Here is an 11738-nt window from a genome sequence, read left to right on the forward strand (position 1 = left end):
AGTACGACAACTTTTCTTTTCCCCCTTCTTGGTGCATATTCTTGACGAAAAGCAAACTTGGACATTTGCATGACATTCCATGACAAAAAGAACCGCATTCACCACGTCAATCATCGCAAACAATCCCCCAGGACGAAGCGGAAGGTGAGCGGAGTCCGCGCGCTGCCGCGGCCGCCTCAGGCGGCTTGTCTTGGGTCGGCTCTCCCCGGGAGACATGGAGATGTTACGCCGCTCTTCCGTGTTCGCCGCCGAGGTTTTTGAGCGCTCGCCCACCGACAAGGAGCTGGTGTCCCAAGCCAAGGCGCTCTGTCGGGACTACATCCAATCCAGGTTGGGTCGCGCTGGCATCGGCTGGTCCAAGCCCGACCAACTCGCCTCTTGGTGGGGGACCCAAGGCGACGTGTCGGCGGTGCTCTTGTGGTTGGGTGAGCGTTTTCCGACTACTGAACTTTAGTAATAATAATAATAATAATAATAAAATAAAATAAAAAAATGTTGTATATGTGAATGTATATAAGTATATATATGTATCTGTATTTATGCATATATGTATCTATGTATTTATGTATATATGTATGTATATGTGTATCTATATATTTATGTACCGTATTTTCACGACTATAAGGCGCACTTAAAAGTCTTAAATTTTCTCCAAAATAGACAGTACGCCTTATAATCCAGTGCGCCTTATATATGGGAAAAACCACCACTGTCGGATATTTAAAAAACACAAACACCTGAACTGAAACAATACTGTTAAATATGGAGATGCCATCTTAGTTTACAAAATCTTCCATCGTATGGCTCCTCCCCCACTGCAAAATTTTATACAAAAAAAATCCAAAACATCAACAATGGCCGGCTCTAGAGGTGACTGTAAACTAGTGAGTGCTTCATACCTGAAGTCAATAGCAATTACCATATTTTCACGACTATAAGGCGCACTTAAAAGTCTTAAATTTTCTCCAAAATAGACAGTGCGCCTTATGTGTGGAAAAAGTTTTAAAATATGTCATTCATTGAAGGTGCGCCTTATAATCCGGTGCGCCTTATAGTCGTGAAAGTACGGTAAACATGTATCTATATATTTATGTATATATATATGTATATATATTTTTTTAAATTGAATATTTCGGCTTCATAATGACTAAATACTTTTTTATTCATTTATTATTTTTTAAGAATATTATTTTTTTTTGGAATCCTGCTCTTCCTAAACAATCCAATGCAAAAAATACCTTTAAAAAAACACTGAAGCAACACTAATACTTAATTATGTAAATTATAGAGAAGCAATCTCATTTCAAACTATCATGAAAAATCCCAAATGCTTATCATCTTGACATCACATCCAGTGATATTAAACAGCGACCAGTCCTTTGTTTATGCCCTGTGAGAGTGAATGATGACCAGTCATTTTCAAATTTATTAACATGAGCTTTTTTTTGGAAGTGTCCTGACTTTGACTGGAGCGTTATTTGGCTTTATGGTTTTCTGTTTGTGTTTTTCAGGGGACGAGTTGGAGTATCTTCGCCCCAGCGTTTATCGTAACGTTGCGCGACAGCTCAACATCACGGTGGCGTCGGAAAACGTGCTGACGGACGCCTTCCTGGCCGTGGCCGCCGACATCTTTTCCACTGGTGAGCCCACCACTTGGTTACTTGGTGTGATTGGCTAGGATAGGCTTCAGCACCCCCGCAAAATGATTTTTGTACTAAAAACGGAGAAAAATGGATTAAAAAATGACAATGATTGATTTAAAAGGGGGAGAATCAGGAAATTTAATATACATCTATACTTTTCATTTTAATCTTATCCTAAAACAGAAAGTCAACTCGATTTCATGTGGGCGGGATCATTTTAGATATAATATTTAGATTTTTTTTTAATAAATGGATTAAAAGAACTGGATTAAAATCCCTGAATATTCCGTTTTTAATAGATCTAAGATAATGCTTATTTCAGTTTTTTTTTAAATATATTTTTTAGATTTTACAAAATGATTTTTGAACTAAAAACACAGAAAAAATGGATAAAAAATGACAATTATTTATTTAAAAGGGGCTAAAATCAGGAAATATAATAAAAATCTATACTCTTCATTTTAATTTGATCCTAAAACAGAAAGTCAACACTCATGATTGACTTTCCCGGGCCGCACAAAATGATGCAGCGGGCCAAATTTGGCCCCCGAGCCGCCACTTTGACACCTGTGGGTTACCGGCTATGGAGCCACTGCCATAAAAAGACACTTCAAGTGAAGATAAAAGTCTAAATTTTTTCCATTGTAAAGTCTTTATCTTGAAAAGCTCAGTTTTCCCGTAAAAATAAGATGAAAAAAAGTGGCGTCACCCTGGATTTTAACCACGGACGGACGAGTCAAGAGTGTTTATGGGAAGCGAAATTCGGGACGTCTAAACATCGCAAAGAGGCTTTTAACAACAGACATTCACTCTTTTTTTTCAGTTGCTTTGCCCATCCCATCCTAGAACAGAACATTTAAAGTCGTTCATCCATCTGAGAAACAAAAAAACAAAAGAAGATAAAGGCACTTTGTTCTGCCCCAAAAAACTTTTTTGGCATCAAAAGTGGGCCGGAACTCAGCCAAAAAAATCTCCCTTGTTTCAGGGAAAGCTTCTTCCTGCTTTATTCAAACTGATGTAAGATGAGAGGAATGCATCACTTTTCATTCCAGGTCAGTTTGACAATAGTTCTAGCACACGGGTGTCAAAGTGGCGGCCCCGGGGCCAAATGTGGCCCGCCGCATCATTTTGTGCGGCCCGGGAAAGTCAATCATGAGTGCCAACTTTCTGTTTTAGGATCAAATTCAAATGAATAGTATAAATGTATATTAAATTTCCAGATTTTCCCCCTTTTTGATCAATAATTGTCATTTTTTAATCGTTTTTTTCTGTGTTTTTAGTTCAAAAATCATTTTGTAAAATCCAAAAATATATTAAATAAAGCTGAAATAAACATTGTTTTAGAGCTATAAAACAGAATATTCAGGGCTATTAACCCATTTCAAAAAAACATTGTTTTAGATGTATAAAAAACGGAATATTCAGGAATTTTAATCCAGTTCATTTAATGCATTTATAATTTAAAAAAATCTAAATATTATATCTAAAACTAAGGGTATAGATGTATATTAAATTTCCTGATTTACCCCTTTTTAAATCAACCATTGTAAGTTTTTAATCAATTTTTCTGTGTTTTTTGGTCCAAAAATAATTTTGTAAAATCTAAAAATATATATAAAAAAAGCTAAAATAAACATTGTTTTAGATCTACAAAAATTAACTATTCAGGCCCTTTAATACAGTTCCTTTAATACATTTATAAAAAAAAATCTAAATATTTGATCTAAAATGGTGGAAAATCTCCCCTTGTGTTTGCGCAGGTGTAACATGGGGTAAGGTGGTGTCTTTGTACGCGGTTGCTGGTTCCCTAGCCGTGGATTGCGTTCGCCACGGCCACCCCGCCATGGTCCATACCATCGTGGACTGCATGGGGGAGTTTGTCCGCAAAAGTCTGTCCACTTGGCTGAAACGTAGAGGAGGATGGGTAGGTTTCATTTTGGAATTTGAACTTTTATTTAGCATAAGTTTGGGCAAACTTTTGGGCCCGGGGGCCACATTGACTTTAAAAATGTGGACAGATGGGTGGGGCCAGCACAAGATAGGATACAAATAAAAAAGTGCATCCGTTAACAGTACATATGAAAGATAAACAGAAAAAAAGGACTCAAGTATTAACATACTCATCACTCATTATTAAAGTAAAAAGTATGAAGTACAAAGTCAAGTCAAAAGGAATGTATTTAGAAATATTAAAATGTCATTTAAAAAAAGATAGAGGGGCTGTAAAACACCAAAAACAAATAAGAATGGACACAGCTACTGCCACTGGCTTCCGCTCGATAGCGCCATCTTGGGAAAGAAAAAAAAACATTATTTGGACAACGTCGGTGGGCCGAATTAAAAAGCCTAACGGGGCGTATTTGGCCCACGGGCCGTAGTTTGACCGTGTCTGATTTAGCATTTTATAAGTGACAAGGTCTAAAAACAATGTTGTTTTTTAGGTGGACCTGACCAAATGTGTGGTGAGCACGGAGGTTGGTTTGCGTTCCCATTGGTTGGTGTTGTCTCTGTGCACCTTTGGACACTACGTCAAGGCTGGGGTGCTTTACCTCCTCAGGGACAAGTGAACAATTGAATTGTCAATCATCAATCAATCAAATGAGTCTACTACCATAGACAATATAGTAAGTGTCGTAGAATTGTGATAGATGTCCTTTTTCTGATGTCTATGGCACTGAAACATGATGACTCACTGCACTTTCTGCACATTTTTATTTTGTCTAAGTCAAAGGTGTCAAAGTGGTAGCCCGGGGGCCAAATCTGGCCCGCCGCATCATTTTGCGCGGCCCGGGAAATTCAATCATGAGTGCCGACTTTCTTTTTTAGGATCAAATTTAAAAGTGTATAGATGTATATTAAATTTCCTGATTTTTTTCCCCCCCGGGCCACACAAAATGATGCGTCGGGCCAGATTTGGCCCCCGGACCGCCACTTTGACCACCCTGGTCTACATGAATCATTACTGCACAGTGTTATGGTTTTTCCTGGTACTGCCATTTGTTGTTTTTTTAAGGATGAAAACAAAACTAAGTAGTCTTCCTTTCCTGTGCTTTTGTAGACTTGACAAAAAGATGAGCACTTTTCACTTAGTTTTTTTTACTGTAGTAACAGGAATATTTGTCAAATAAGTTGTTAATAAATTATAAATTCCTGACTTATTTTTATCGTATCGTTCTTCCAGCCTTACGTTAACATACCTTCATGACTAATACGTGTCTATTTTGCCTGCTCCAATATGGCGGACCTAAAAAAAGTTTTAAGCGACGACTACAAGAGGTAATAAGTTTATAAAATAAAATATAATTTTGATCTGGTGAAAAATGAATTGGTATATGATGAAATACTCAGTATGAAACATATTTTTGAGACTTATATATAGGAAGTGATTTTTTTTATTCCAGCGACAACGCTATCCAACGCTGAGCGTCTGACGTCAGCAACTTTTGATTGGTCATTGCTGGCCTTGAATCTAATTCTATTGGCTACTCACGCTAAAGTCCCGCCTTCCTCCTGACTTCCGCACCAGTCCTCTCCCTCTATTGGCCGAGGTGGGCCCGAGTGGTCCGAGAACAACAAAACAAGTCTAGCATTGCTCGTCGGGATGGACGCAGGTAAGGCGAGATTTTTCGAACAACAATCTTGACAAATACCGTCAAAATAATACAACAATAGCCAAGTTTAACCGACAAAAGTTAACTCCAGAGCACCTTAGTTTGGGATTACGAATTTACTTTGGGAGCGAATATACTCCCGAACATCGTTGGGGTTAGCCTTGCTAAAGTGATGACCAAAGCTAACTGCTAATTTGCGCTAGCGTCTTGTTTGGTTTGATTTTGTTTTTGTCTTTTAAATTAACGTATAATCTTGCATTGTGTTTCGTATCCATACTCGTATTGTACATGTGGAATCGTAATAAATCTTTCCTGCTTGAATTGATAATGGTAATATTTGAGTGTTTGCTCAGTCATCATTACTAAAAGCTAATTGACAACTCTCAAATGGGTGAAAATAAAGGTCACAATTATATTTACTTGATTAATGACGGGTGCTGCTAATTAGTAACGGTAAGGCCATTTGTTTATATAGCTTCATTTAATTAAAATTGCTTTATATCGCCTTTATATCAGTAAAAGAAACAGAAACACTCAAAAAAGATTCATAAAAGTAACATTAAAGAACAACAGTTGAAAACAAAAATATCTTTAAGAAGAAATAGAAATAAAACCAATACGTGGATGATAATGAAAAGTCAAATAACTTGGAAATTGAACAATGGATAGTCCACATTTTATATTGTAATGGTTAGGCTGCTAGCTAAAAAAAAAAAAAACAATTGGATGAGTACGTATATAAATTAAGATTGTTTTAATGTTATGTTTCAGCGACTTTAACGTACGACACGCTTCGTTTCGGCGAGTTTGAGGATTTCCCCGAAACCTCGGACCCTGTTTGGATCTTGGGAAGAGAATATAGCGCCCTCACAGGTAAGTAAGTGCCAGATCGGAACTACCGCATTATAATGCGCACTTTCAACGAAGGGCCCATCTTAAAATTTGTTTCATGTATAAGATGGATTGGATCATAAAATAGAATTATTCTGTTGACACGTTTGGCATACAGAAAATATGTTATAAATTTTACTTTTTTTATAATTAATCTTTGGTGCGATATGTCTTATTTTTTTCTCTTATCCTCAAGTAGAATTATTCTGTTGACACTTTGTCATACGGAAAATATGTTATAAATTGCACTTTTTTATAATTAAGCTCAGGCGCTATATGTCTTTTATTATTATTTTTCTCTTATCCACAAGTGCGACTTATACTCCAGTGCGACTTATACTCCAGTACGACTTATACTCCAGTGCGACTTGTACTCCAGTGCGACTTATACTCCAGTGCGACTTATACTCCAGTGCGACTTATACTCCAGTGCGACTTATACTCCAGTGCGACTTATACTCCAGTGCGACTTATACTCCAGTGCGACTTATACTCCAGTGCGACTTATACTCCAGTGCGACTTATACTCCAGTGCGACTTATACTCCAGTGCGACTTATACTCCAGTGCGACTTATACTCCAGTGCGACTTATACTCCAGTGCGACTTATACTCCAGCGCGACTTATACTCCAGCGTGACTTATACTCCAGCGCGACCTATACTCCAGCGCGACCTATACTCCAGCGCGACTTAAACTCCAGTGCGACTTATACTCCAGTGCATCTTATCGTACGAAAAAATACAGTACGTAAATAATAATTTTGTGTCCATTTTTTGTGTCCCGACAGAGAAAGATGACATCCTATCAGACGTGACCTCGCGGCTTTGGTTCACGTACAGAAAAAACTTCCCGCCCATAGGTGAGCGCCAGCCCAGTGGGCGTCCAATCATTTTTTGAGCATCATTGGACGTCCGTCTTCAGGCGGCACGGGGCCCACGTCGGACACGGGTTGGGGCTGCATGCTGCGGTGCGGACAGATGATCCTGGGGGAGGCGCTCATGTGCCGACACTTGGGCCGAGGTAGCGTACGGTGGCGCGCCGGACGGCGTTCAAAGCCCACGTGACTCGCCACGTTTGACGCTGGCTTGCAGACTGGCGATGGTCGTCGGGACAAAAGCAGAGAGAAGACTATGCCAGTATTCTCAACGCCTTCATCGATAAGAAGGACAGTTATTATTCCATACATCAGATCGGTGAGTGGCGCCGGCTGGCGTTTGTTGTGGTTCGTTGGCTCATTCGCCGTCCGTCCCGCAGCACAAATGGGAGTCGGCGAGGGAAAACCTATCGGACAGTGGTACGGACCAAACACGGTGGCGCAAGTTCTCAAGTAAGTCACTTTTTTGACTATTCAGGCTGTGCTATTGTGCCATGTCGTCCATTTTGTGTCATCAGAGAGTGAGTGGATATGTAGCGTTTTAATGAGGTAGTTTTTTATAGATCTAAAACAATGTTTGTTTGAGCTTTTTTTATATATATTTTTAGATTTTATAAAAGGATTTTTGAACTAAAGATAGAAAAAATGATTTAAAAATTACAATTATTGATTTAAGAGGTGGAAAATGTAGAAATTTAATATACATTGGACCATTTTAGATATAATATTTATATTTTTTTTAAATAAAGGGATTAGATTAACAGGAATAAGACCTTAATGTTCCATTTTTCATAAATCTGGAACAATGTTTATTTGAGTTTTTTAAGTATATTTTTAGATTTTACAAAATGATTTTTCAACTAAAAACAGAAAAAATGATTAAAAAATGACAATTAATATGAAATTTAATATACATATATACTCTTCATTTTAATTTTTACAAATGGATTAAATAAATTGGATTAAAAGTACTTTTTTTACAGATCTAAAATGTTTATTCGATCTTTTTTTATATATTTTTAGATTTTACAAAATGATTTTTGAGCTAAAAACAGAAACAAATTATTTAAAAAAATGACTGACTGATTTAAAAGGGGGAAAATCTGAAAATTTAATATACATCTGTACTCTTCATTTAAATTTTTATCAATGGATTTTATGTGCTGGATTAAAGGGCCTGAATATTCAGTTTTTTTTATAGATTTAAAACAATGTTTATTATAGCTTTTTATATATTTTTTTTAGATTTTACAAAAAGATTTTTGAACTAAAAACATTAAAAAAAATGATTAAAAAATGACTATCATTGCTTTAAAAGGGGGACAATCAGGAAATGTAATATACATCTATACTCCTGGTGGTCTGTGGCCAGGAAGCTGGTGGTGTTTGACACGTGGAGCAAGTTGGTGGTGCACGTGGCCATGGACAACACGGTGGTCATCGAGGAGATCAGTGAGTCGGCGCAGATCGCTCGCGCCCAGACCACGGCCAGAGCCGTGACCGTCGGCGTCCGCCGCAGAACGTCTGTGCATGCCGTGGTTGGACGCCTGCGGCGGAGACGCCGGCGACGTCAACGGCTGCGCCGGGGGCGCCTGCGCGCTGGCCGGGGAGGACGCCGAACTCTGGCGACCGCTCGTCCTGCTCATCCCGCTGCGCCTTGGACTCAGTGACATCAACGATGCCTACATTCAAACCCTCAAGGTGACCTTCGCTCGCCGCCGTGTCTTTAGTATTTGTCAGAAATGTCGGAATTTGGATCAGTGGGTTAAAAAAAAAAAAGATTGTTTCTTTTTAAACGTACAGATTTTGAATTATTAACTTATTGACTGCCTTTGGTGGCGATAGACCATGTGTCAAAGTGGCGGCCCGGGGGCCAAATGTGGCCCGCCGCATCATTTTGTGTGGCCCGGGAAAGTCAATCATGAGTGCAGACTTTGTGTTTTAGGATCAAATTCAAATGAAGAGTAGATTTTTATTATATTTCCTGATTTTAGCCCTTTTAAATCAATCATTGTCATTTTTTAATCCATTTTTTCAGTGTTTTTAGTTCAAAAATCATTTTGTAAAATCCAAAAATATATTTAAAAAAACTCAAATAAACTTTATACATTTTAGATCTATAAAAAACTGAATATTCAGGGATTTTAATCTATTTCTGAAAAAAAATCTGAATATTATATCTAAAATGAAGAGTATGGATTATTAAATTTCCTGATTTTCCTCCTTTTAGATCAATAATTGTCATTTTTTAATCAATTTTTTTCAGTTTTTAGTTCAAAAATCACTATGGAAAATCAAAAAAATATATTAAAAAAAAAGCTCAAATAAGCGTTGTTTTAGATCTATAAAAAACGGTATATTATATTTAAAATGGTCCGGCCCACATAAAATCAAGTTGATGTTAAAGCGGCCTACGAACCAAGCCGAGTCTGACACCCTTACGATAGACATTCAGTCCACTTTGACTAGCGACCATTCAATCGCTAGCAGTTGACGCTGTGTCCAAAAGTATTGAAACACCATGAGAATGACCAAACTGTGTTGGTTCAGTACTTGGACATCTAAAATTTGTAAGTGTCTTGTCTTGCTATCCCCACCCAGCAATGCTTCATGCTGCCTCAGTCGCTGGGCGTCATCGGCGGGAAACCCAACAGCGCTCACTTCTTCATCGGCTACGTGGGTACGTCCCTCCATGAGGTCGCGTACCCCGGTCCAACGTCCAGATGGTTCGCTTAATTGAACCCCTGGCATATGGTCAGGCGAGGAGCTGATCTACTTGGACCCGCACACCACGCAACCGGCCGTGGAAGCCCGTGACGACGGTGGGGTACCCGACGACACCTACCACTGCCAGCACCCGCCCTGCCGCATGCACATCTGCGAACTGGACCCGTCCATCGCCGCCGTAAGGAAACATCTTGCCGCTCTGGTGCCGCCCGCGCCCACCCACATAACGCGCCTTGTGTCTTTTTCAGGGTTTCTTTTGCAGAACCGAGGACGACTTTGACGACTGGTGCGCCCGCATAAGGAGGGTGAGGAAATTTTATGTCGATATCCAGGCCACAATCCATTCGCTAATAGTAGCTAGCTAGTAGCTAGATTAACTAGCCCGGAACTATATATCCCAGCAGTCATTGCGCAGTACTTTTTCTATAGGGAAAATAGTAAAGTAGTGCTTGCTGTAGAGTATGGTGTACCCTATTCACTTATTTATTTCATTTTATGGTGATAACAATTTTCGTATTGATCCATATATAAGGCGCACTGGATTATAAGGTGCCCTGTCTATTTTGGAGAACATTTGCGACTTTTAAGTGCGCCTTATAGTCGTGAAAATATGGTACTACCTAAGCATTTTGTATCAAAACTAGCCCAAAAAGTTTTTTTTAGCAATATATATTAAAAAATGAACAGGTTTTCATTTTTTACTCGCCTTTTTAATTCCTGTTGACGATTTTTACCCTATTTTCAGGACTATATGGCGCATCGCATTTAAAGCCGCAGTGTGTTATTTCTGTATTTGATTGCCAGTAGGAAAGAAATCTGAACATTGTCTTTTGAGTGTGGTTTTTGACATTGGTCAGCTCTGAAAATGACTCATTTTGTGTGTGCTTTTGTGTAGTTATCGTGCAACAGGGGAGGTTTGCCCATGTTCGAACTGGCGGACAGTCAGCCGTCGCATATGGTCAGCGTGGACGCCCTCAACCTCACTCCTGGTAAAAAAAAAAACTAAAAAAAACTCACATTTTGGCCAAAAAAAAGTCAAAAAAAAACTTTTTCATTTTTTTTATGTATGATTTGTCTTATTTTTTAATGAAAGTACACGTAACACTCATGAAATGAACAATTATCATCAAGTCATGAACTAACATTGAACCAATTGAAATGTTTTTGGACGTAAATATCCTATTTTCCAACGCTTCCATCCCTTTTGTTTTCAGAGTTCTCCGATTCCGACCGCTTAGAGCGCTTCTTCGACTCCGAGGACGAAGAATTTGAGATCCTATCCTTGTGAGGACCATGTGCTGCCATCCCATACGGTTCATCGCCTCCACAAACAAACCAAAAACAAACCCCAAGAACATTCGACTCCGATCCGGGTCAGGCACGCCACGCCACGCCGACCCTGAAAAAGCGAGACGCCGGCGGTCCGTCTGCCTGTGCGTCCCCGCCCTCCAAACGTGTTCCTGTGGGAGTCTTAACCGCAAAACTAACGTTTGTAAAGGAGATCAGAACGGTGCCTTGCCTTCCCCCTGCTCTGCTGTTCGCTCGGAATCCGTCCTCTAACCCGCTTTGACGCCACCTGGGCGCTGTGTAAAAAGCATCCATGGCTACCAGATTATTTATTTACTCACCTACCCCCCCCCCCTATAGGCAAAAGGAGCAAGGCCTGCCATGCGACTAACAAGAACAAGAAACTTCTGACATGGTCTCCAAGGGCCAATCAATGAGTTTAAGTTTCATCAGAAATGCAAACAAATGGACTTTTTGTATGTCGCCCTCTAGCGGTTTATTCCGAAACTCCCCCCCTATCCTTAACATTTTGGACAGACAAGAGGGAAATGAGAAATAAACTCTAATAAGATTTCACACAGTGTCAAGTCACTTTCAAAAAAGGAATCAAAACTCATGTTTTCAGGTAAATATTAAAAATAAAGGTATGAGTCAAGTGTTGGCATTTTATTCATTTATCTTTAATACCGCCCATCCTTGTAGG

The 11738-nt window shown here is 39.2% G+C and overlaps 2 protein-coding genes across 3 annotated transcripts; both read left to right on the forward strand.

Annotated features, from left to right (window-relative positions):
- The first annotated feature begins 180 nt into the window (after window positions 1-180).
- Window positions 181-4340, forward strand: boka (BCL2 family apoptosis regulator BOK a). The gene is made up of 4 exons (XM_077717335.1): window positions 181-425; window positions 1512-1640; window positions 3404-3567; window positions 4085-4340. The coding sequence occupies exons 1-4, from the start codon at window positions 215-217 to the stop codon at window positions 4208-4210; spliced, it is 630 nt and encodes a 209-aa protein (XP_077573461.1). The 5' UTR covers window positions 181-214; the 3' UTR covers window positions 4211-4340.
- An 821-nt stretch (window positions 4341-5161) lies between these two features.
- On the forward strand, window positions 5162-11695 carry atg4b (autophagy related 4B, cysteine peptidase). Of its 2 annotated transcripts, none has more exons than XM_077716972.1 (13): window positions 5162-5254; window positions 6026-6127; window positions 6935-7006; window positions 7069-7167; window positions 7239-7340; window positions 7402-7474; window positions 8394-8473; window positions 8541-8722; window positions 9623-9701; window positions 9781-9926; window positions 9997-10053; window positions 10644-10737; window positions 10963-11695. In XM_077716972.1, exons 1-13 carry the CDS (start codon window positions 5245-5247, stop codon window positions 11034-11036), a joined length of 1170 nt encoding a protein of 389 aa, XP_077573098.1. In that variant the 5' UTR covers window positions 5162-5244; the 3' UTR covers window positions 11037-11695. The 2 variants fall into 2 exon arrangements, with proteins under 2 accessions (XP_077573098.1, XP_077573099.1); XM_077716973.1 differs by lacking the exon at window positions 5162-5254 and adding an exon at window positions 5544-5584.
- The last annotated feature ends 43 nt before the right edge of the window (window positions 11696-11738 follow it).

Source organism: Stigmatopora nigra, chromosome 5 (assembly GCF_051989575.1).
Source record: "Stigmatopora nigra isolate UIUO_SnigA chromosome 5, RoL_Snig_1.1, whole genome shotgun sequence".
Classification (NCBI taxonomy): Eukaryota; Metazoa; Chordata; class Actinopteri; order Syngnathiformes; family Syngnathidae; genus Stigmatopora; species Stigmatopora nigra.

Coding starts and splice junctions, on each gene's coding strand:
- atg4b (XM_077716972.1), top strand. Junction 7,007..7,068: donor AAAAAACTTCCCGCCCATAG/GTGAGCGCCAGC, acceptor GTCCGTCTTCAG/GCGGCACGGGGCCCACGTCG. Junction 7,341..7,401: donor TTATTCCATACATCAGATCG/GTGAGTGGCGCC, acceptor TCCGTCCCGCAG/CACAAATGGGAGTCGGCGAG.
- boka (XM_077717335.1), top strand. CDS start 215: ATGGAGATGTTACGCCGCTCTTCCGTGTTCGCCGCCGAGGTTTTTGAG. Junction 426..1,511: donor GGCGGTGCTCTTGTGGTTGG/GTGAGCGTTTTC, acceptor TGTGTTTTTCAG/GGGACGAGTTGGAGTATCTT. Junction 3,568..4,084: donor TGAAACGTAGAGGAGGATGG/GTAGGTTTCATT, acceptor GTTGTTTTTTAG/GTGGACCTGACCAAATGTGT.